Source organism: Aspergillus sydowii, assembly GCF_001890705.1.
Source record: "Aspergillus sydowii CBS 593.65 unplaced genomic scaffold ASPSYscaffold_5, whole genome shotgun sequence".
Classification (NCBI taxonomy): Eukaryota; Fungi; Ascomycota; class Eurotiomycetes; order Eurotiales; family Aspergillaceae; genus Aspergillus; species Aspergillus sydowii.
Window position 1 is genome coordinate 524,730 of NW_024467863.1, and position 23,569 is coordinate 548,298.

The 23,569-nt window shown below is 50.1% G+C and overlaps 9 protein-coding genes and 1 non-coding gene across 10 annotated transcripts; 6 read left to right on the plus strand and 4 right to left on the minus strand.

Annotated features, from left to right (window-relative positions):
* Positions 1–211: 211 nt before the first annotated feature.
* On the minus strand, positions 212–2,393 carry ASPSYDRAFT_57857 (putative C6 transcription factor; the record flags this gene model as incomplete). Its single annotated transcript, XM_040849441.1, has 7 exons — positions 212–629; positions 683–896; positions 926–1,035; positions 1,086–1,265; positions 1,340–1,491; positions 1,544–2,125; positions 2,259–2,393. The coding sequence occupies 7 exons, from the start codon at positions 2,391–2,393 to the stop codon at positions 212–214; spliced, it is 1,791 nt and encodes a 596-aa protein (XP_040702390.1).
* A 2,625-nt stretch (positions 2,394–5,018) lies between these two features.
* On the plus strand, positions 5,019–6,330 carry ASPSYDRAFT_151896 (branched-chain amino acid aminotransferase, cytosolic; the record flags this gene model as incomplete). Its single annotated transcript, XM_040842144.1, has 3 exons — positions 5,019–5,433; positions 5,481–6,085; positions 6,148–6,330. The coding sequence occupies 3 exons, from the start codon at positions 5,019–5,021 to the stop codon at positions 6,328–6,330; spliced, it is 1,203 nt and encodes a 400-aa protein (XP_040702391.1).
* Positions 6,211–8,160, minus strand: ASPSYDRAFT_202045 (AAR2 splicing factor family protein). The gene has a single exon (XM_040843811.1). The coding sequence runs from the start codon at positions 7,815–7,817 to the stop codon at positions 6,417–6,419; it is 1,401 nt and encodes a 466-aa protein (XP_040702392.1). The 5' UTR covers positions 7,818–8,160; the 3' UTR covers positions 6,211–6,416.
* Positions 8,161–8,570: 410 nt separating this feature from the next.
* ASPSYDRAFT_31247 (40S ribosomal protein uS11) lies at positions 8,571–9,219 on the minus strand (the record flags this gene model as incomplete). The annotated part of the gene is made up of 4 exons (XM_040844852.1): positions 8,571–8,722; positions 8,789–8,949; positions 9,007–9,079; positions 9,150–9,219. 4 exons carry the CDS (start codon positions 9,217–9,219, stop codon positions 8,571–8,573), a joined length of 456 nt encoding a protein of 151 aa, XP_040702393.1.
* A 271-nt stretch (positions 9,220–9,490) lies between these two features.
* Positions 9,491–11,751, plus strand: ASPSYDRAFT_78619 (prephenate dehydrogenase (NADP(+))). Its single transcript, XM_040850961.1, has 7 exons — positions 9,491–9,695; positions 10,061–10,121; positions 10,178–10,289; positions 10,349–10,497; positions 10,575–11,174; positions 11,228–11,359; positions 11,407–11,751. Exons 1-7 carry the CDS (start codon positions 9,601–9,603, stop codon positions 11,560–11,562), a joined length of 1,305 nt encoding a protein of 434 aa, XP_040702394.1. The 5' UTR covers positions 9,491–9,600; the 3' UTR covers positions 11,563–11,751.
* Positions 11,752–12,643: 892 nt separating this feature from the next.
* ASPSYDRAFT_68427 (uncharacterized protein) lies at positions 12,644–16,160 on the minus strand (the record flags this gene model as incomplete). Its single annotated transcript, XM_040850433.1, has 2 exons — positions 12,644–15,203; positions 15,256–16,160. 2 exons carry the CDS (start codon positions 16,158–16,160, stop codon positions 12,854–12,856), a joined length of 3,255 nt encoding a protein of 1,084 aa, XP_040702395.1. The 3' UTR covers positions 12,644–12,853.
* Positions 16,161–16,809: 649 nt separating this feature from the next.
* Positions 16,810–16,951, plus strand: ASPSYDRAFT_t87. The gene has a single exon. It is a non-coding gene; the product is annotated as a tRNA-Tyr (tRNA).
* A 212-nt stretch (positions 16,952–17,163) lies between these two features.
* ASPSYDRAFT_957415 (uncharacterized protein) lies at positions 17,164–17,758 on the plus strand. The gene is made up of 2 exons (XM_040853157.1): positions 17,164–17,376; positions 17,423–17,758. The coding sequence occupies exons 1-2, from the start codon at positions 17,284–17,286 to the stop codon at positions 17,639–17,641; spliced, it is 312 nt and encodes a 103-aa protein (XP_040702396.1). The 5' UTR covers positions 17,164–17,283; the 3' UTR covers positions 17,642–17,758.
* Positions 17,759–17,784: 26 nt separating this feature from the next.
* ASPSYDRAFT_89331 (uncharacterized protein) lies at positions 17,785–18,258 on the plus strand (the record flags this gene model as incomplete). The annotated part of the gene is made up of 2 exons (XM_040852149.1): positions 17,785–17,792; positions 17,853–18,258. The coding sequence occupies 2 exons, from the start codon at positions 17,785–17,787 to the stop codon at positions 18,256–18,258; spliced, it is 414 nt and encodes a 137-aa protein (XP_040702397.1).
* A 508-nt stretch (positions 18,259–18,766) lies between these two features.
* On the plus strand, positions 18,767–22,910 carry ASPSYDRAFT_89332 (putative cytosolic regulator Pianissimo; the record flags this gene model as incomplete). Its single annotated transcript, XM_040852150.1, has 4 exons — positions 18,767–20,512; positions 20,564–22,405; positions 22,462–22,628; positions 22,688–22,910. The coding sequence occupies 4 exons, from the start codon at positions 18,767–18,769 to the stop codon at positions 22,908–22,910; spliced, it is 3,978 nt and encodes a 1,325-aa protein (XP_040702398.1).
* Positions 22,911–23,569: the final 659 nt, after the last annotated feature.

Genomic DNA, 23,569 nt, shown 5'->3' on the forward strand with positions numbered 1-23,569 from the left:
GTTTCCGCCAATTCGACTCCCTCCTCACCTCCCTGAGCCGTCACGGCCAATGCTTGGCTACCAGTACCACCACACTTTGCCGCCCAAAGTTTCGCGAGTTATAATCTATATTCAGTCATCGAGTTCAAGGGAGCCTCTATTGCTGTCTGTGCATGCTTCATCACATTTGAATAGTTGTCCGCGTGCCGTCAAGATACGCTCCTTCCAGCCACTACGAGTACTCTGAGTCTCGGCGGTCTGCTGCCCCGGCAAGCTCGAGTGGTAACGGAATGTCCGAGTCGCGGATAAAAGCATCGATCTCGCATTTCGTCGCCTTGGCTGCCGGAAATCTCGTACTGAAGGCTACCAGGAAGTCATAAAGCTCATTGAACGCGACGTAGGCTGACTCGTCACCCAGGAATGGAAGTAATGCGAGGGCACTACTCTTCGCGGGTCCAAACATCAAACTTGGTGTTTGTGGCAGCTCATAATGGTCGCGATATATTTGGAGATAGTGAGCGATCTGGATGGCAGCACGAAACCGATTTGACTTGGCTTCCTCGATTGTCGACGGCTCTAGGGAGGATGTGAGGTTTTGCTGCTCTAGAAGGGTCTCGAAGAGTATGATGATGACTTCGTGGCATCTGATACTGCGGCAGTAATTTAGATCTTGTCCAGTGAACTCATGTTCTTTTTAACTTACTGCAGAAAGAGTACTTGCGGAACCGGTGGCGCCTCGATGTCCGCCATTCTCTCGAGAAATACTTGAAGGCGCCGATGCAACGAACTTGCTTCCTTCCACAACTCGTCGATACTCATGCTAAGATCGAGTGCTTTGTCGAAAAAAAGATTCTGAATGTCCATGATAGTTTCGGTCAACCCGACCAGTCCAACCATTACATGCAAAGGAGAGCCGGCTTCTTGAGGAACTCGACATCGCTCGAACGAGAGTGGTATGGTATCCAAAGTGCATCCTTTTGGAGGTGGTCTATTCGGTCGAGTGATAACCTGGGAACGCCGAGATTTGCGGACTTGCGAGACTCCATGGACAACTGTCTACGAAAAGAGTCAACGAGGTTCACACTTCCTGGGCATGGGCCACATACGAGTTCAGGATAAAGATACTCCAAGCAGTCTGTGCACTAGCATGTCTGATACGTTCAGGCATCTGGTCCCAGTCATTATGCCTCGACTTGGGTGTATTGAAAAGGCCAATGTCCTGCCCGAGCTGGACGGCTTGTCTGAGATAAAGCCAGCTAGCATTATCCTTCCCATGGAGTTTCAAGCTGCAGCTGGTTAGCATCTGGACCCTGGCATATGCTAATGTATAGCATTTCACGACCTTTACAGAATAACTCACTTGTGGCTCATTAACGCTAGAGCTTGAATATTCGCCAAAGAAGGTCGGCCTTCTTCAGCTTTCCAACGGGCCTCTGCTTCCTCGAAGAAATGCTGGCCTCGAGAAGCTACATCACCTGGCAGGGCGTATACCTCAGGGTAAGGAGAATATGTCTCGTCGAAAGTCAGAGACCTGTGAGCCGATCAAAAGGGACAAGCAACTTACACAGGCCACCGCGAGAATACTATTCACAAGGACAGGGCTGCAAAATTCTGAACTAAGATCACCAGCAGTCATATCATGCAAGAACATTTCCTGATCAACCACCTGCATAAGGGGATGATCCCACGTGAAATATAATGATACTAAACCAGAGACGAGGTGATCATCTTTCGTCACTTTCGTCCAGGGTTTGCATGGCACTTGGAATAATGGGTTATCACACAGCTTTTCAACAGTTATTCTCGAATCCTTCCTGCGAACTCTATAGTCGTCTGAGCTGGTGTCACTTGTGTCGACTTCCAAGTCATCAACTGGCGAACCCTCGGCGAGATCTGGCTGGATGACAAGGGCGATATTCCTCTCGACGTCACCACCGGCGCGTATGGTTTCGAGAATCCGATATATCCGCTCGTCGTTTGCCGTGCGCAGATATTCTAGGAGATCCCATAACAGTTTCTGGTAGCGTTCTAGGTCGCCTTGCGCCTTCTGGGCTGCTATTTTCCGTCGCAGGTCAAGGTGTTCGTTGAACACACAGTTGCCGTTGGTAGCCTCGCATGCTCTACATGGAGCCGGTCGTCCAGTGCACTGCGGTTGGGGGAAATTATCGTTAGCTTGCAGGCACCGCAATCGAATGTAATCGACAGTTGGTGGCGACATGCAGGGTATTTGTGGGATTCAAGGGGTTAGGTCAAGGAAGTTGGTGCTTCAAGAACGTTACCTTTCTCTTGGCCTGTTTACAAGGCAAGCATGCGCTGGAACTCTTTTTGTTCTTCGTCAATGGCCGAATCTCTCGCAATGGTCCAGGGCCGGGAGCTATTGAGGCAAGCTGTTTGTCCTTGCTACTGGACGCCATCTCGGACGCCATCTCGAATGGGAACCCCCGAACGGACAATGTACTGACGAGGCTGATCAGGCGAAAAGGTGATGAAAAAGAAGAAACGGCTGAACCATCAAGAGATGCCCTTTGTGAACGAGAATATCTTCAGGACAGGTTTCCAGGAATCTGGAGCTTGTGGAAGCCAATGTTCTCCGAGAGGCAGACCTTATGTGAACTCATTGAATTGAGCTCCTTGCCGCTGTTGCCTCAGGTTGCGTGGGGTTAGCTCATGTGTCCCTAGTCGACTTGTTGACTCGCAAAAATTTCGCCACGGTCGAGGATAGTGACACGGGGGGTTGGAAGGTTGATTGGAGGTGCTCTTTTCAAAGGCGGGGGTGGAAAGTCGTGAGTCGGCTCGGGAATGGAGACGTGAGTCGACGCGCTATCACGGCACGATGCTTTCGATTATGGAGATATCCGACGATACAACGCCACTTGATGTGGAGGAACAGTGAAGCCTGGTAAAAGCACACTGACGGTTAGAAATAGGAGAACGACGATTTAGAGGAAACAAAAGCTATGAAGAGGCAACAGATCACAGGGTGGTCTCCATCAAGCGGGAGGCACCAGCAACGGTGGTCGGCCGCCCATGCAAAGTGACAGCCCAGGGAACGTGGAAGATAAATCCAGAACACCAATGCATACCTAGCTCTGGAATCTGGATGACTGGGTGGAGCAGATCGAGGAGACCAGCAACAGCAAGTGGAGGGAACTGACAAGAAAAGGGTGGTGGGTTGGTCGGCGCGTTCCTTAATCGCACACGAAGTTATGTCATTTGATGGATGTAGCATCCTTGCAAAACCAAAAAGGTGGCCAGGCGCTCAGCAAAGCTCTGAATTACCTGGCTTCGGGGTTCTGCAGTCTGATTTCATCTTGATGCCGGCGGCGGTTTCGTGACAGCGACAGAGTTACGGCGGCCGTTGGTTTCTACCTCAGGCAGCCCCGCGACGGCACATCCTGCTACGCACGCACCCCGGCGGAATTACAAGTTTGCAACCGACAGCAAGCAGCGCTCGCTGGCCGCTGATCTGCGTTCCCCAACCCGCTTTCTTAGGCGAGACCTCGAAATACAGGGGAGCCGAGCGACAGAGTGTGGGTAAGCAGGAATTTTCCAGGGTTCCAGGGAATCAGAATATCAGAGACAGGCTGATCGACGGTGCTCAAAAGTAGGTCTCGATATCGAGGCTGTCATGGCAAACCAGAAACCAGACCCAGACACGTAATTGTGAGCCTGCCACCAAGTGATGGGCATTGGGAACATATCAAAAACAATAGGCGGAAAACCCTTCCGACCATTCAGGCCTATCAGAGTCCAGCATGGGTCGGTTTTTATGACCGCGTGGAGGAAGCACACCACTGCTACGCCTGCTGCTTGTTGGCCATCCAGTCTATTACTCACGGCCTCAAGGACCGACTTTTGGGACTTCGGATTACGGGGAGGAGGTGTGGTAGTGGGTATCCGATGCAATTACGGTTGTGAGAACCGAGCGAGTCGTTCCGGGTGATGCCGTCCAACCCATCCTGTCTCGAGTGGTGGACGAACCGAGCGCATCTTTTAAATTCTGGGTTGCAGACGGTTGGACGCACGCTATTGGATGGATATTTCCGCTTGGAAGATTGTTGCGAGCGTCCACAGGGCGACTGAGCTGAAATTCGACACCACTGGCTGTCTGTCTCGGGATTGATATCATTACGAACGATCAGTGGCTTGTCATTCGGAAGGTGGCCCTTAACCCCACACAGTGTTCAAAAGATGGAGTATGGGAATTTGATCAGGCCACTAGCTCGTAGAGTGCAGTGTTTCATAGGCTGGATGTCACTTCCTGATTGTGCGGCTCTCCCATGTTTCTGCGGGCCCCAACCATGGATTCGTTCTTCGAGAGGCTCGGTAGTCTTTGCCGGCAGTGGCGAGGGCCTCTGCTTTCTCTCTGCTCTGGGTACACCGGTGTACTTTGTACGCAAAGTAGTGCTCTACTTCGGAAGGATCATTTCCCCTTCCGAATGCACGGAAGATCTTATTCTTATAAGTATCATGGTCCGTATCGGACATGGATGAAAGCCCGGAGCCCCCATGTGCAGGCTTGGTTTGCGACCGTCCAGTCAGCGGTCGCGTACTAACTGCCCTGCATGAACCTGCAGGGCATCGTACTAATATAGTGTCATACTAATTGTACCGAACATACTGAACATATGGAATAAACTGATAACATGCAGATACAATTTCATGATCATTTAAGACACTTCTACGTATACACTTTGGGTGCTCTCGGTTAGCCTCGGCCAGACGAGGGGCAAAATGCAAGCGGTGGGGAGTTTGCAGTAAAAATCATCGCGGACGGAGTGAAGTCTCTTTTATACTCCTGTAACAACTAATTCTCTGGAGATATTCTTCTCTCAAACATCCTCTAGCCCTGTGCATCGTGACAGAATCCAGTTGCGATCTCAATTGCCAGCGAAGCGACATCGGGGCAACCTCCAAGTTGTCTTATCGTGACTCATCGCATTCTATCTATAACTAACTAACGGCGACAACCACCCGCTCGTTCTTCCCCATTCCGATTCACCAGTCCCAATCTTGGTCATTGGAATTAAGCCGTCATAATGGGCTCCATTGCAACTTCTCCCGCCGAGCTCGACGCCTCGGTGGTCAAGGTCACTCGTTCCACCAACCTGCGCCATGTCCCCGCGCCGGGCTCCCCTGAGGAACTCAGTCATTCATACTGCACCGACCACATGGTCACCGCGCGATGGACCGCTGCGAATGGCTGGGAAACACCCGAAGTGAAGCCATATCAGAACCTCAGCATCGCCCCGACTGCATCATGTCTGCACTACGCCACCGAGTGCTTCGAGGGCATGAAGGTCTACCGCGGCTTCGACGGGAAGCTACGTCTCTTCCGACCAGACCTCAACGGTGAGCGTCTGTCCAACAGCGCCATCAGAGCGTCTCTTCCACGCTTCCGATTCGAGGAACTCAAAGAGCTCATCGCCAAGCTGATGCAGGTTGACGGCCTCCGTACGTCCCCCAACCCATTTCGCAGGTGACAGGACTAACATACACAGGCTGGCTCCCCAAGTCCCAACCCGGCCGCTTCCTCTACCTCCGCCCAACTCTCATCGGCTCCGGCACCCAGCTCGGCGTGCAAGCACCTTCCGAAGCCCTCCTCTTCATCATCGCCGTACCCTGGCCCGACCCCTCCAGCAGACTCAAGACCATCCCCGGTGAACCCATGGGCCTGAAACTCCTCACCTCGCAACCAGACACCATCCGCGCGTGGCCCGGTGGTTTCGGCTACGCAAAACTTGGCGCGAACTATGGCCCTTCGCTCGCGGCGCACGGCCAGGCACAAGCTCAGGGCTTCGACCAGGTGCTCTGGCTATTCGGCGAAGACCGCCAGGTCACCGAGGCTGGCGCCAGCAATTTTTTCATTGTCTGGGAGAATGCACAGACTGGGAAGCGCGAGCTTGTTACTGCACCCTTGGAGAACCAGCTCATCCTCCCTGGTGTGACGAGGCGCAGTGTGTTGGAGCTTGCACGGACGCGCCTGAACCAGACCGTGGGTGATCTTGGAGCTGTTGAAGTTGTTGAGAAGACATTCACAATTAAGGATGTTGAGACGGCGTGGAAGGAGGGGAGAGTTGTGGAGGCTTTTGTTTGCGGCACTGCGGTATGTTTTTCTCTTGTCCTATATTTTTTATTACGGAGTGGCGATTCTAATACCTGTAACAGTTTTTCATTACCCCCGTCAAGCTTATCAGGGAAGGCGATGTAGATATCCAATTGCTAAAGGCTGGCGAAACAGCAGCCTACGCGGCGCAGATCAAGTCGTGGCTTGAAGCGGTCATGTACGGCAAGGATGGCGCTGAGAACCACGAGTGGTCGTACCGCATTGAGAACGAGAGCGAAAAGTAGATTGTACATGTGTAGACGGAATAGACCTAGATCGAGAATTGACGAATTGATCTGACGCTTTATTGGGTATTAATATTAAAGTACGATTAGCTATCCAAATCCACCACTACCGGTGCATACTCCTCTTCCTCATGGTCAATCATCTCCATCTCCACCTCCTCCCCATCTTCCAACTGCAGCATACCCCTCCGAAGCACCGCGTCGCTATTCAACTCCCAATCATATTCGCTCTTAACCCAGGCTTCTAGCGGCTCGAATTCCATTCTCACGGGAGATGGCGCCTCCACGTCCTCAAGGACTTCATACAGCGCCGTTCTGAACCCTCTTAGAAGCTTGCGTAGGAATTCGGCTCCCTCGGTGCCTCCTTCCGCGCCTAGCTGGTCGAATAGCCCGCCCTCGATATCGTCGCACCGCTTTAGCTGCAGCAGGAGTAAACGCAGAACATCTGCCATGAAAGAAGCCCGGTCAACAATCGCCCGTCGGCAGGTCAAAATCAGCCCGAGCAGCCGCTTCCACTGTTGAAGACATGAGTAGTTCATCAGCGTAAGGCCCATTAAGAATGTGAACTGGAGTTCTCCGAGGACTTGTGCCTCCCCTTCAGCTGGGTCTGAATGCGACGAAGAGATACTGTGAACGATCTCGCCCAACGCCCACGATCGGTCGCGCGCTGCCTCTGTCCTCTCACGCCCTATCGCGCCCTCTCTCCACGTCATCTTCAAATCGACAGGGAGAAACGAAAACTCCCTCTCTCTATTATCCGCGGGTCCTCCCTTGCCAGTCACAACAGCAGTGGCAGTGGCAGTCGCAGTCGCAAGTTCACTTTCCCGCTCCTTCGCATCCATAAACCCTCCCTCGACACCAGGAATATCATCATCATCCCGTCTTGCGGTACTCCCCGATGTAACAACCCACCTCTTCCTTCCTTCCCAATCCACCACAGGCTCCCCCGTAATCCTCCCCAGCAGGTTCTCCGAAAGCCACCCGGTCAAAGAGCCCCATTCCTTCCTCCCTTCCTCCTCCTCCTCATCGAGCTCGTCTCCCCCAAAGCCGTTATTTTCAGCAACCCCAGCACGTTTCAGAACCGCCGCTGCAGTGACTCTGCTCCGGTACCCGAATAACGCTCCTGAGCTCCATAACCCGCTGATATTGGCTTTATACCGCATCCCCTCTGCCCTTTCATCGGGTTTTAATGGTTCAAGGCTCTCGGTGTACTCATCCCATTTCCAAACCCGTATATCCCCTGCATTGTTATCATTATTGTAGTAGCCAGTATTCGTAGTATCAGGTCCCGGGACAAAAAACCATCCGCCGACACGCAGGCTCAAGCCCTCCGTCGTGCCCGTATACACAAAGTGCCATCCCGGCGGGATGTCGCGAATACCGTGGAAATTGGGCGTCGATGTGAATGTGATTAGGTCGATCCCGACGAGGTTTTTGGGAGGAAGATGCGGTGTTAGAAGCGTGGGTGTTGGGCTTGGATAGGACATGACGGTTGAGATTGAGGTTGGTTATAAAGTGACTGGATGCGTAGGTCGTTTGGTTAGTAGGCAGAGTGGTGATATGGTCTCAAGGAGGCGTAAAATGATATTGGCAACGTTATGCGACTGTCATTATTGGCTTATTTCGTGCGGATTGGCGTTGTGGTTGTGTTAATGTAGGTTATTGTTTTGTGGTTGGAGAGTGCGGGGAGAAGTTGAAGTTTTTACTCTCTAAATTCCTTGTGTCTGACGTCAACTCGGTGATTACTGTTTATGCGACTCTGAAGTGGATGTAAAAACTTATTAGATATAAAATATCTTGGGTATCTATAAGTATATATGCATCTTTCAGCAGGTGTAGCTGTTGATACTTTGTTCATTGTCGGTGTCTGAGCGGGGTCGTGGTACGAAAATATATTTTGGCAACATTTGTCTTTCGATTTTACCGGACTACTTACAGCATATATTAATGCTAGCAAATCTACAGTGATCGATCTCCAATCATCGCTGAGACTCAAACCTACAACTTCACTCTACAACATAAGAAAAACATGCCAGCGAACTGAACTTGTATCATTTTTGGGATATGATAAATTGAAGACCAGGCAGAATTGCCGTTCTTCGCGTTTATTCCATCCACATTCAGCAGGTAAGCAGCCTAGCTAGCAAATCCATGTACCAGATCCAACCACAAGATATAAAAAAAAACCCTGCCAGCCGGAAAAAGCGACATACAAATGCGCGCCACAGACTCGCACATACCTACAGACGACGACCACGGCGACCACCCTTGCGACGAGTAGAGTCGGAAGGAGTAGGGGTGACGTCCTCAATGCGGCCAATTCTCATGCCGGCACGGGCGAGGGCACGGAGGGCAGACTGGGCACCGGGACCGGGGGTCTTGGTACCGTTACCTATAGTCGGATCAGTATTTTGGCCTCGCAAGAAACACTTTTTCAAGTCGAGTCAAGGGTACGTACCACCGGTAGCACGGATCTTGATGTGGAGGGCGTTGATGCCGAGCTCCTTGCAGCGGGCGGCGACGTCCTGAGCAGCCAACATGGCAGCGTAGGGGGAGGACTCGTCACGGTCAGCCTTGACCTTCATACCACCGGTGACACGGCAGATGGTTTCGCGACCACTGGGGACCGTTAGCTATTATCCTTGACCATATTTTCACTGGCACAGGGAGACGAACGAGAGATCGGTAACGTGAACGAAGGTATCGTTGAAGGAGGCGAAGATACGGGCAACGCCGAAAACGAGCTTGCCTGTGAAAATATACCCGTTAGAATTGATTTCCCCAAAATTGACACTGAAATTGCGAAATGGTGCGCATACCATCACCGGCGAGAGGGCCGAGAGTGACGTTCTCCTTAGGAGCGGCGGGGGCCTTGGTCTTGGGAGCCATTGTGTCGACTTGCTGATGTGGTGGAATATGGAGGGGAAAAGAAGAAGTTGCTCCAGTGCCGGTTTGGAGATACAGGAAAATCTGTGGTGGAGTTGGTTCCGTGTGCCCTACCGGGAATTGGCGCTCTATAATTGGCTGTTTACTCGTTCAAGCGAGAGTCGCCGCCTGAGGCACCAAGGACATCGGCGCAGGTATCGGGCCGACGGGCGGTGAACAGACAGCTTTTCTGCGCTATTTAAATTTTCTTTTGCCAAAACAACCTCCTTCCTCTGTGTTGCGATATTCAGATTGCTGGTCACCTGGTGTGATGAGTAGGATTTCTGCTGGGATCGTTCAGGGTTCATAATTGAGAGCAGCTATCGTGAGAAAATCACCGACAGGATGGGTTTCACCAAGGAAACAGCCTCCATTGGCATCATTGGCATGGGGGATATGGGCAAGATGTACGCCCAACGGTTGAGTGCCGCAGGATGGAGGTAATGATTTCTCTCTGGCTTGGTCTCTGCGAGGCTGCTCTGCTGTTTAATTGGTAAGCCTGACTTCTTTTTTTCCCTTCTCTTCTGCCTTCCTTTACATGATGACCCGAGTGCATTTGGCTCGAGCATGGCCTGCCACAGTAACCTTGTTCGCGCCATTCTGGCGTAAGGTGATCTGGCAGGTCGTCGATGATGTAAAACCCTCGCTACCTTACTATCTTTGTCTGAACTGCTTCTTGCAATGCCATTACATGATTCCTGCTCGCTTTGTTTAGGTCTCGTGCTAACTTTACTATCAATAGGACAACCGTATACTTTGCACTTCTCTGTACTTGTTAGCTAACCTATGTCCGTACTAATTAAAGGATAAATGCCTGTGACAAACCCGATAGTTATAATAATTTGAAGCAAGAATTTGAAGCACAAGTACGTCTTCGACTCGCAGCTCACGCTGTCTGTCCCTCAACTCATTGTATATATAGAGTGGTGTAACAATATATCCGAATGGGCACCTTGTCTCCAGAATTAGCGATTTTATTCTTTACAGCGTAGAGGCCGGCGTTATCGACAGGGTAGTCGCCGAGTATGGCCCATGTATGTCCTGCCTATAACCAACCAGGCAAAAAACAACATTCTAACCCGTTTGAAAAAAGCCACCAAGGTCGGCGCAATTGTTGGCGGTCAAACGTCTTGCAAGGCCCCCGAACTGGCCGCATTCGATAAACACCTTCCCCAGGATGTAGAGATCCTATCATGCCATTCTCTGCACGGTCCCCAGGTCAACCCGAAAGGTCAGCCGCTGGTGAGTCCCGGACTCCTGTTTACAGCCAATCCAATTTCCATTCAAACGAGTGCAATTAACCAAGGTATCGTATTAAGGTCCTCATCCAACACCGCGCAAGCGACGCCAGTCTCAAATTCGTCGAAGAAGTCCTGTCATGCTTCAACTCGAAGTACGTCTACCTCAGCGGCGAAATGCACGATCGCATCACAGCAGACACACAGGCCGTCACGCATGCCGCGTTCCTAAGCATGGGCACGGCATGGCAAGCAAACGAGCAATTTCCCTGGGAGATATCGCGCTGGGTCGGCGGGATCGAGAACGTCAAGATCAACATCACCTTACGCATCTACTCGAACAAATGGCACGTCTATGCGGGACTTGCGATCCTCAACCCGGCCGCGAAGAAGCAGATCCGGCAGTATGCAAAGTCTGTGACTGAGCTGTACAAGTTGATGATTGAGGGGAAGCGCGATGAGCTCAAGGAAAGGGTTAGAGCGGCCGGTGCGGCGGTGTTTAAGGAGGGAACACAGAAGCAGGACCTCCTGCTCCGAGACGAGGTTCTTGATCAGTTTTCGTTGTCCAAGGCGACGCGGGAGACCTCGCCGCCGAATAATCATCTCAGCTTGCTTGCTATTGTTGATTGTTGGTCGAAGCTTGGTATTGTGCCGTATGACCATATGATCTGCTCGACTCCGGTATGACCTTCTTTTCTACCCCTAGGACAGGAGAATATAGCTGACCTGACCAGCTCTTCCGCCTCTGGCTTGGAGTTACAGAATATCTATTCCGTAACCCAGACCTTCTGGACGAGGCCGTAAACACAGCGATTGATGATAAGACATTCCGGTCCGACGACCTTGAGTTCACATTTGCAGCTCGGGTAAGTTTGCTGTGCTCATCTCATGCACCCATGCTAAAATGTTCTAGGCGTGGTCTGACTGCGTTTCCTTTGGCGATTTCGAATCGTACCGTGACCGGTTTGAGAGAATCCAGCAGTACTTTGCGCCGCGGTTCCCAGATGCCGTTAGCCTTGGGAACGAGATGATGAAGACGATCCTTGAGAAGACAAGTAATGAGAAGTAATTATAACGAGTGGCCATGAGATCGGCCGATGAATAATGTTGATGCAATAAAAATTGGTGCCATGGCTAGTCTGGCGGGCCTTACGAAATCAGAGTCTTTACGGTACTCAGCTTCTGTTTTTAGTTATTTTATCGTAGAGGAAGTCCTTGGGTTTCTACTTGGGCGTAGCAGCAACAACCTAAAACCCGCCTTCCCAGCCCTAATCCCTTAATCCCAGCCGGGGCATCCTCAAGAACCAACACCGACTCCAGACCCGAGTTCATTTTCAAATCTCCGTTCTTTTCGATTTACGCAAGCCGCCCTGACATAATAAATACCCCTGCGGATCCGGCTTCCCAGTATCAACATCCTCAGCGGCAACAAAGACGCCCCCGTCCGCGCGAAATCCAGCTTCTCAGCCCGAGATCAATGCGCGCGTTCCGGATGTCATCACAATCTCCCATGGTGCATTCGTACGCTGTAGAGATTCCAGTAGCTCACTGCCTCCTAAGTCTTCAGCCACATCTGTTTCTGTGCTGAATTCGTGGGGGGTTGTGGGTCTCCATTTTACTCACATCTTCTGTTCTGCGTCAGTCAACGCCTTTGAAGCAATCCCAGTATGAGCTGCTATCTTGTTCGCTCTTTTACCCGTTTGTACGAATCATCATTGCGATGGTTTTTATTGGAGTCGGTTGCCGGGAATAAGCGTTTCAGTGAGTGTTCTGTCTCCTTTATGCGGTCTTTGCTTGCGAGACACCTTGGTGGCCCTGGACAAAAAGAACATGCCGATACAGAGAGGGACGGGCCAAGTTCATTGTAAAGCACGGGGAATGTCATAGGCCTATCTCCTTTGTATCCCCTGGACACCTCGGAATACCAAAGCTGAAATCAACCGTCCAATCACCCATGTCATACAGTACAAAGAAGCGCTTCGAGAGTCGGCAGGAGATATCCATCCCTTTAGTATTGCTGTTAGGGCTCCAGCGATGACTATTACGTCTGTGGCAATGATGCGGAGGGGTTAGACAGTATATAAAATTACAGGGTTGCTTGAGTATAGGCAAGTCCGCCTAATGACCGCTAAATCATTTTGGCACGTAGGGTAGATTTATATTAATGCTATAGTTTGTCTGGCCATGCAGAGCTGACTCGCTGGATCTTACACCCTGTCCATACATGGTTGGCCTCCCTACTTTGAAATGTCGCTACCCGTGCGGACCCCAACCCCTGTTCGTACTCTTAATCAGGATCCCTTTATCATCTGTATACCACGTGCCCAGTTGGAGTAGATTCAAGGGCTGGGATATTGACATTACATGGGCATTATATGTCTCCTTGGTCGCATGCCTATTGTCTCAATAGGACAGCCAGACATCCAGTCAACAAACGTGTTGGCTTTGCGAGCATTTCCTTCATCATTAGCAAATAGGTATCGAGGTCCGCTTGATGTATCAATAGAGAAAGCAAGTTTAGCACCCGGGTCGGTAGCCTTAGAATCCAACGCCCAATTCAGCGGATGTCTCTTACTATCGTGGATATGTCCCTTGACCAAGACCTCCGGTGGAAAGTCTCCTCGAGTTGTACCAGCAGCAGTCAAGGCAATTGCTGCGATTTCCGGAGTAATCCGCATCTCAAGGTGGCGGCTGGCATTATCCCAGTGTCCACAATACTTCGTGCCGTCTGTGAGGATGGTGGTGTCGCGCTGTGTTTCTCGTTGCCGGTGTCGTCCACCCAGTGCAATTGGTGTCTGTCGAATCTTTGGCTGGATTGATACCTGATAATCCTCACCCTGATAGTCGGGAAATATCTCACCGCGCGCGTCATCAACATCTATATCATTGATTTCCGTGTCCAAATCGCCGTCGCTTGGCACCCAACCACGTTTCATTTCTTCTTCCTTTTCGTAAACAAGTTGGCTGATCTCCGAGAACTCTTGTTCATCGACACGGCCAAATGACTCGTATGCTACATCGATAAGTTTGTAATCGGGTGGCTCGTCTTGCTGTTCCCCAGCGGGTTCCGGCTGTGCGTCGCTATTTGCAAATAATCGCTCCATTTCCCGAAGTTCGTCCTCGTTGAAGACTCCCCTTTTGTGCGTCTCTGCAGTGGAGTACTTCAAAGGCCTTGTCTTGCCAAATATCTTAGTATTGCGGCGCAGAGTGTGAAGAAGCAGTAACAGACCACGTGAAAGTGAGCCGCCTATGTCCTCAATACGCTGAATGTCCTCTGCCGTTTTGAAGCCCTTTCTAAAAAGAAATGCTTGAAGAATAGGGCTGATAGTCGCGGCTGTCATCTTCTCGGCACCATTATTCTCTTCGTGGTAACTTTTGAGAATATGATATACCGCCGACGAGGAGCTACAGAAGAAGGGTCTTATGCCATATGTTGTAGTTAGCATTCCTGCGAATTTAAAAATCTCACAAATTCTCTGTATAGTCGGCCCTGGGCTTGCCCATAGGCAAACGAGAGAACATGGAGTCTCAATGTAGACACGCTTCAGAGTATTTCCTTTTTTTTCGACGAAGCCCGAGATCCTGCCGCAATACAACGTAATCTCAAAAGGTTGCATGGAATCCGGTGGTAGTCCTGGACGAACGTATTCGGAAGCTTCTTTACCATCCAGGATTATAACCTGCAGCTGGCCTGTCTCGATTATATGGCGGTTGAAGTCTCGCAATGCTTTAGTCACTTCACCATGGCAATCAGCAGTCTGTATTTTTCTTGTCAAGCTGCGCTCTCGGGGGTCGGCAAACCAGAGGAGGCATGCTGCTTCGTCAAACCCGCTTTCGCGAATACCCCATGGCACATAAACATCATCTCTCTCCGTGGCCTCAACGCGTAGAGTACAGGACGATAATATAATTCCTATCTTTGCGGTGGCACTTCCGACTGGGTATTCGTCACGCACGTGCTCTCCGGTGAGGCCCATTACAGCAATGGAAACTTGTTCTTGAGCGCTAACACGATTCGAGATACTAGTATCAAGGGATGTTCTAATGCCGAATATATCATCCCCCAGGGAAATGCCCGTGGTACTGATCGCCGATTGGAATATGTTGGCATATTCGGACCATTTAACCGGTTGCTGCCCTTGATCCCACTTCTCAACACCCTCGTCTCGTTCTCTGGTCTGGTTCCGGAAACTTGGCCACATACGGATTTGGGGATCGCGAGACTCGCCTACTTGCAATGTATACGCCTGACGGATATGAGACTTGATACTAACACCCTGGTATAGTGGTGAGAGGATATTCAAGCCCACGTTAGAGTAAGTATCCCATGGCATTTCCCCAAAGTATGTTTCGATTGCGTGCTGTGGTAGGGCTTGAAATGCTGCTGATAAAGACATCTCAAGAATGTTAGCAAAGGTCAACCGGTATTCTTCATCCAAGGAATCGGCATGGCTCAAAGTCCACAGCTTAATGAAATTCATTGCTCTTCTTCCCTTCCCCATCCACACTACAAAGTAATGAAGACTCTGTGGTATCAAGCTAGCAGCACACCTAATGTGCTCCCTAATCCGCTTTTTAGGCAGAGAAGACTGGCCGACGTAGAATCTGCAGTATCTGCCGTCGTTGTCATCTGTCACGTAATCCAGGTAGCCACTATTTGGAGGCCACTGATCAACTCGTTGAAGTTGCTGTGCCTGAACCTCATCAAGTCTTAATTGTTTTGTTAGCCCAGCTCGTGCCGAGGCAGAACCCCAAGACTCACAATTCAACTTTAATTTTCTTGCCACACAAGTTTACTATGCTTGAGTCAACGTACTGGAGTAGCCGGTTCGTAATTCCTTGAGGTCCGCCAAAGGTGTGGATGATTCGCCGGTAGGGAATATGTCGCAGTTGTGGGTGATAGGTTTCGACCAAATTAGTCGTCAGCCTTAGTATAATCATACGCAAGTCAGGAAAGATAACAGTTGGAAACACCTTCCATGAATCATCGGTTTCATTCTCTTTCGATTTTATCAGAGGATAAATCCGGTCCGGGCGCTGTATGGGTCGGCGTCTGCGGCGCGTTGGAATCGTTGGAATCCGCTGGTTATTTGCAGAGGTTGCCCATACTTCTTCCATGACACGATTTCGATTGAATGGATATAGTATGCCAAGATGATGATGGCCAAGTTGAGTGTCCTCAGGAAAAGTCACCAGCGGCACCCGAATCCGTATTGGAGGAAGCTGATAATCCAGTTCTTTCCCCTGGAGGCGAGACGCCAGTATCTTTTCCCATGTTGCCATCATGAAATTATTCACGTAGCTACGGCATATGATCCCTTCTTCTATGGCGTCGCGCAGCAGTGGCCAATCTCTTCTATCATACGGCCACGTTATCAGAAGGTATTCCGGATCAGATACCGATACTAGGATCTCCATGATTCCCATAATCTCTTCAATCAGCCTCAATCTCTGTTCAGACTGTCGTTCGTGCTCCGCGAGTGTCGACAGCTGTGAAGAATGCAAAGCATCATCGTCCAATTCGGCCAGAATATTGAACGTAAGATGATTCATGGTCTCTCGCAGGACGCCATCCATTCTCAGATCATGATCAGATATGTTTCCAACGACCTCTTCGTTCTCCGGTGAAGAAGCTGCGCTGGCTGTTACGCTGTTCGCAGGTGACATTCTGGCCAGCGATCAAAGTAAAGCGTCCTGTTCAAAAGCGAGGCTAAATTGACGGAGATTGCTATATTGGTATAAATCACCTCTGTGGACGTCTGGCAATTTGTCAATAGTGGCGATCGTATCGGATTATAAGTTGAGACACCCTTCTATAAGGCGCTAGCTAGCGACGAGCCCATAGCACGGACACCTTAGTATCCAACTTCAATGCATGGGAATGGGCGATTTCTATCGTACACGAATGGGAGAGAAATGGGGCCATACAAGTTAGAATTATGCTTGTGTTACTATCCCTTAGCATTACCGGGATGGTTTCCGCTGAGGTCACAGCGTTATTCACTGCACTGTTTTCAATCAAGAGCTAATGTTCATAATTAAAAAGGCTGACCATAAGCCAGCCTGATAAATTGTGCTTTCTCCAAAGATCGAATTACAGTCGTCAACCCTGCGACACTTGCGGAGTTTGTTGGATGGAATATATAGATAATCGAGACACAATATTACTTTGCATAGCCGGCGTGGAACAACGCCACCGTTTACCACATGAGACTTGTCTTCAGGCTTTATAGATTAGAATCAACAGAAGTAGTGTTGATAATAGAATGGCTTCGCAGTCGTTGATAAATGAAAACAGGCTTAGTTAACGTCAACAGCCCGGATGGTCTAGTGGTATGATTCTCGCTTGTAAGGCTACCGTACCAGTACCATCAAATTTACAACGTACTAATTTGGCATCAGTGGGTTCACCAAATCTAAAATGCGAGAGGCCCCGTGTTCGAACCACGGTTCGGGCCCTTTCTTTTTTTTTTTTTCTTCGCTTTTTTTGTCTCGTATATCTATTTATCTATACACCTATATGTCACTATTTTTGTTATTGTCCTTTAGTTTTCCCCCATCTGGGAACTATTGGGGCTGATAGGTATAATCTGTATCTGTTGATAGAGCAAGATTTCACAGCCAATGAATGGTCTTTGGCTCTTTGCTCGCTAAATTGCTCCATGGAGAACCGTCGAGAATCCAAGGATTGTAGCTGGCAGGCAGTTTACACAGGCATGATGCTGTTACCAGCATATTCTTAATCTGGGTTTCAGACTCAGCTCGTGCTGACCGTAACCAGGCTGTCGTGATGTGCAAGGCAAACATTGGAAACATCAAGGGGCGAGAGCTCCTCCAGACTCTCCCATCGTACGCATATAACACCGAGAAAACAGTAGAACATGTACGCGCCTATGCCCGGAAGTTAGAAAGCATTTGACATCTCCAAGGGCCCCTGTTGTATCAAGATTCCGGCAACTGGGGCAGGGTTGAGCGCATGGCAAACCCTACTCCGGGATGGAATTCGCACTCTGGGCACCGCGGTGTTCAGTGTCCATGAAGGCATCGCTGCAAGCCAGGCCGGTTGTCTTTATATTTCTGATTATTACAATGGTGCGCCACAAGTGGCGGGGGTGAAATATAAGACCAGAATCCCACTGTCTCTGTAGAACCGTTAGCGCACGTTGACCGGACACTGGCCAAAATCTGCGGATCCTGCTTTGCTACATCCATTTCGCCGCGTCAAATTCGGATTTTGGACGCACATAAGCGACTTCATAGAGACACAGGCAAAAAGCAGCCTTTTGTCAAGATGACTGGGTATGTTGGTTGTCGGGAATTGTCGAAGTACTCGAATAGCTAACAAACAGCACATTCCAGTTTCCTATTAGCATTAGATGCCATGGCAGCCAGTGAGATCGGCTGTCACTCAGCGATGATCGCCCATCAAGTGCTGAAGGAACTTGCAGATCTTCCCTACAACAGCTGGCAGCAAGCCGGGGAAGGAGTTCCCAAGCCAGTCCATCCATATGTGGATGCCGCTCCGACTCCCGTCCATCTATCGAGGCTTGCCGGGATAGATCCTCTTGCACCAGTCTCGTGGAATGGAGAGCTGACAAGCACCGATGTCGATTGCCTAGCGAACAAGGGTGCCAAACTAGACGCTGCAAATGACGCTGATCTAGAGACCAAAAGACAACTCCCTGACACAGTGGAGATTTTCATAAAGGCAGAGAAGAGAATTCAAGTCAAATTTGAAATTAATTGGGGCATCTTGACGGCCTAACCAAGGAAAAGACCATAATCTATTCATAAACGATATTGTGTACAGCGTTATCCGCAGTTTATTGACAGAAGTAAATGATGGGGGGGTGAACTGGTTAGTCAGCCAAGCCAAGCCGCAGTAAGTTGGGAGTGTTCTTGCGTCTGAAACCACCAGCAGTCGGGATTACGCAGCCAGTGGATGGTTCCTGTCCTGTTGAGCAGAGCTGGTAATCTTGAATGGCCGCGTAGTATCCGCCTGATTGCACAGTCGGTTTCTTTCTCTCTCCTCCGCTTCTCGTGTTACGTGTGACCTTCGCCTGCTCCTCGACATCTCCGATTCGACCACTGCCTCCGCACTCACCTACCGTCTATTCCCCTCCCTTCGAAGCACCCGCGGAACAAGAACCAGATCCCGTACCGGTGCCCGCGTCGACTCTCGTTTATTTCGCCGAACTCCATGCGGCTCTTTATCCCTCATCTCATTCGCGACAGGTGATAGAGACGCCTCACTTGCGGCTAGATGGAGCCCTATGGCGTCCGGATACAACTCGAATTTCTCCGCGACCTCGATCCAGCACCGGGCTGCGGGCGATGGGCGGTCTTTGTCTAGTCAGGATGACGGGTTCGTGGATGGCAGCTGGCCCGGGCCTGCTGCATCAAAGCCAGTTCGGAATCGCCGCTCTGGGTCTGGGGGAAGTTCAAGCACCGGCCTGCGGGGAGCTTCTTTGGCTCCTTCCGCAGCAGGCCCCGGAAGCTTCAGTGCGGAGCTCAAGAGCATGAAGTCTTCTCGAAGTACAACACCACGAGCTGACGTCCGGCCCGCCGACATTCAGTACGCACGAAGACCCAGCAGCACTCTCGACTATGATGATCTACCGACAACCGAGGAGCGCCAGGCTGCGTTGCGAGACCGGATTGCCAAAGAGATGAAAATAAAAACGGGGACGGAGAATATGTTGGAAGTACTTTTGACGAAGAACCCGAAACAAACCAAGGATCAGAGGCTGAAGGTGGAATCGGAGCTGAGTTCGTCAAATCGCAAGCTCCTTGAACTGCATCATGAACTTGAGGAGGAACAACTACGTGCGCAGGCGTCTTCGACTCCTCCTCGGAGTCGTATGTCAGGGCTGTTTCAGGGGGGTTCAATACGATCGCCCTCCCGTGCCAATATGTCGGATGGTGAACGTCTGGACGATGTGGAAGCAGAGATGGAATCGCCGACGTACGTCCTCGCTGAGACCCTCCAAGCTCTGGAAATCGAATTGATGTCTCCCGATTACTACGTTGAGCGTGCAAATAGCCTGGTGGAACTCTTCAGGCGGAATCCAACCTTGAAGTATGACCTTGCTTGGTCTGTTTTCGGCCTGCGTGTCCAAGTTATGCTCTTGAGCGACAGCAAGGAAGTGGTAGCAGCTGGGTATCGGTTAACCCGCTATGCGATTGCTGACCGGAAATCTCTCCAGATGATCCGGTCCCTCAACACAGACGAGCTCGTTATTTTGTCTCTTGTCAAAGAAAGCAAGGCCAATATTGAGCGGGAGCAGGCGCTGAAATTCGTGCGAGCCTTCCTTGATGTCAAGGATGGCGTAAAGGAAATATCACGCGCTGTGGTGCGGACCGTCGTCTCTGTAGCCGAGCATCACGAGGACCGGCTTCGAAACATTTCACTTATGACTCTTGCAGAGATTCTAGTCAAGGACCCTCAACTGGTAGCTTACGCTGGCGGGTTTTCTCCACTGCATGACGCCCTGTCAGAAGGAACCTTTGGTGCCTCAGAGAGCTTGATAACATGCTTCCTTCATGTACTTGACACTCCTCGCAGCAGAACTCATCTTCGAGGAGGGTGCGAGCTTGAAGCTGTTCTCGCACCGTTCACAGACTCCCTGTCTGACAATATTCGAAATGGCCGTCTAAAATCCTCCGCAAAAGCAATTTCCGCCATGCTAAAGTCATGGCCAGGATTAGTGATCCTTGGAAAAGACGGGGCGAAGCCTCTGAGGTCACTTTTAGAGTCATTACATTATCCAGATCCTCAGGCAAGGGATCTTATCATGGAGCTTCTATTCGATGCTTTGAGAATTAAGCCGCCATCGTGGTCCTCATCGTTTCTCGCTGGACGAAGACTTACAACCTACGGTAGAGTCGCGAATTTGCGGTCAGAGCCAGACACAAAACAACTTCGGACCTTTTTCGACAGCAGCGAAAGTCAATTTGACCTAACTGCTCACTTTTCTACTCTCATTCTTGCCGCCTTGGTTGAAGCTGGACTATCAAAGGTAAATTGCTTATTCCCGCGCCGGCCTTTTCTATTCACTGACAATCCATAGGCACTCTGCGATCTTATTGAAGAGGAAGAAGACCCGTCTCTGAGGCGGAAGGCAACATTACTTTTGACAGAGGTTCTCAAGTTAGCGCACCATTCCTTACCGTGGAACATCAGTGCGAAGCTACAGGTTCTCCCACATCTAATTGCACCGGCCATTACATTTGATGTTGAAAACCACGACGTATCGACATCTACTATCTATCAAATAGAAAGCATCAACAGAACGCTAGCCCGCTCTCTCGGGGGCATCACCGGCGGAGCCGGGAGGTATAGCGTGGATGTTGATATATCAGCCTCGCTCTTATCTGGGGATCAGAACAAGGACAAACTAAGTCCTGCAATGGACGAGACACAGTTCCGCAACGCGATATTAGAGACGCATGTTCTTAATACCGTCAATTACCTCAAGTGGAAGTGGGACTTGATACATCGTATCGTGGAAGGACCGCTCTCAAACCCCAAGAGGCTAGACGAGGCCATCAAAGGATCAAAGTTCATGAAGCGCCTCATGGGATTCTATCGCCCCTTCAAATATAGGTTTTCAGTACTTGCAAACACGAAACCGAATCAGCGATATGTTCGCACCGGTTGCGTGTTGATGCGCTGCCTCGTTCAGACAGCCGAGGGGAGGAAATATTTGGCCGAGAACAAATTCCTTCGACAGGTTGCCGAATGTCTCGCCCAGGTAGACCACATGAGTGGGCTCACATCGTCGGCTCCCTTGTTTTCGCGTGAGCAAATGGCGAACACTTTGAGTGGTGGCTACTTTGCGATGTTAGGAATATTAAGTGCCGACGCAAATGGGCTGGCCATGATGGAAAGGTGGCACATGCTCAATATGTTCTATCATATTATTGAACTCCGAGATCGCGATGATCTAATCCAAACATTACTAGGACACATGGACTACTCACAAGGGAGTCACCTTAGGGTGATGTTATCGAAAGCTCTTACCACTGGCTCCAAAGATATTCGCATCTTCGGAACAAGACTCCTTCGGAAATACACGGTGGGCAATGTTTCTCTCCCCTCGCTTATGGCTATCGGCAATGCGGACTGGGTTATTAAACTTCTGGTCACTCAGCTGTATGACCCAGACGTTGCCGTCTGTCAAGTGGCAGTAAAAATTCTCGAAGAAGCATGCAATCAGCGCGACTATCTTGAATTTGTGGTTAAATGCCGGCCATCCCTAGACCATCTAGGTGAAATTGGCGCACCTCTGCTCTTACGCTTCTTGTCGACGTCAGTGGGCTATCACTATCTTGATGGCCTCGACTACATCACACAAGAAATGGATGATTGGTTCCTAGGACGAAACGATGCATACGTGAGTCTCGTTGAGGCTGCTTTATCCCGAGCCTACGTCGATCAGCCCCGAAGGAACAGCTTAGTTCCTGAGGACCTAGTCGATCTCCAAGATATCGGCGTGGTGCCCCCGCATTTCTATAGAGAATTGGCTCGGACTGCAGAAGGCTGCAAGCTTTTGGAGCAGTCGGGCCACTTTCAGGAATTCTCTGCAACAATTTCTGATTTCCAATTAGACGAAGAGGACACCGAGGCCCTTCTCAAAGTCAAGGGATGTCTCTGGGCTGTGGGAAACGTTGGCTCCATGGAGCTGGGTGCGCCATTCCTCAGCTTGGAGCTCGTCCAGGACATTGTAAATATCGCTGAGTGTGCGGAGGTTTTGACAATGAGGGGAACTGCTTTCTTTGTGCTGGGTTTGATTTCACGCAGCCCACATGGTCTTGGGGTTTTACGACAAGCTGGTTGGGACTCGGCTCTTGACCAGAAGGGAAATTCTCTGGGCCTGTGCCTTCCCACTGACTTTAGCAAGCTTTTTTTGGTATGTTGAAACATCCGCACCTAGACATTTGACCCTATCTAACTAAGAAACCTCAGGTCGATTTTCCCTCCTATTCAAGGCCCGCGGAAGCGAAGCGCACCTCCCAGGAGAAACTCAAAGCAGCCACGCTGGATCCGGACCTTGTCAACCAGAGGATTCTCAAGTTGATCGCTGATATGGGCAACACTGTCTTGTCCAAGAGAGCAGCAGCGGATCTTCATAGGTACGCATGACCGAGCTATCTCTATCTCTGACATAGGCTTACAAGAATCGAAACCACAGCATCAAATCTAAGGAACCAGAACGATTTCACCAGACTCACCTCTTCCGGAAGACATTGAGTATTATGGAAAGTCATCACTTCCGACTTCCCGCTCGGCGTTTCGCACTCGATCTTTTCGATAAGAGCGTAATGCGGCGCGTAGTGTTGGAAAACGCCGAACCCCAGTCAGATTCCGATTCCGATTCCGACTCAGACGCGTCCTCATCAGAAGCGTCAGAATAGCTTGCTTAGCTTGCCTAGCTTGCCTACATAGCCGTTGCCTCATTTCTTTTCAGCATTAAAACGGTTTCAGTTACGAACGACGAAATGTCTACATGTCATTGATGACCTGAGTTCATTGCGCAATACAACATTTCCCCTTTTTTTTCCTTTTTCTTTTTCACCCCCTCTTCCTTTTTTTGTCCTGCTCCTCGGCTTATCATAAAGTTTCCTCGGTGCTTCGCATGTTTCTTGGGAGGGAGGAGAATGGTGATAAGGTCTTCTGCTATCAATCAATGTTTAGGGCGGGCGGATACTCGGGATCAAGGAAAGGAGTTCCTCTACATTTACCTTCAGTTTGTTTCTCTTTTTCTTTCTGGTATTCTTCCGGGGTTCCAATTTCTTGTCCTGCTCTTTAGCGGCAGTTGGTTGTACTGTATATACCTCCATACGATACGTGAATGAGAATGAATGTCAAGCAGTATTTAAAGTGATCCTACTAGGTGCCCTTAATAACCTAAATATCTTGGAAGGCTAAAAAAGCAACAAACTTAAAAAGAGTTATAGTTGAGCTTGTTCTATACTCTGGCCCGGATAGCAAGCTTAGGTTGCGGACATATCCGAGTTTAATTCCAGGAGTTTGTTCATGTTTATCCATTTTTTGTTTTATGCTTAGTTACACC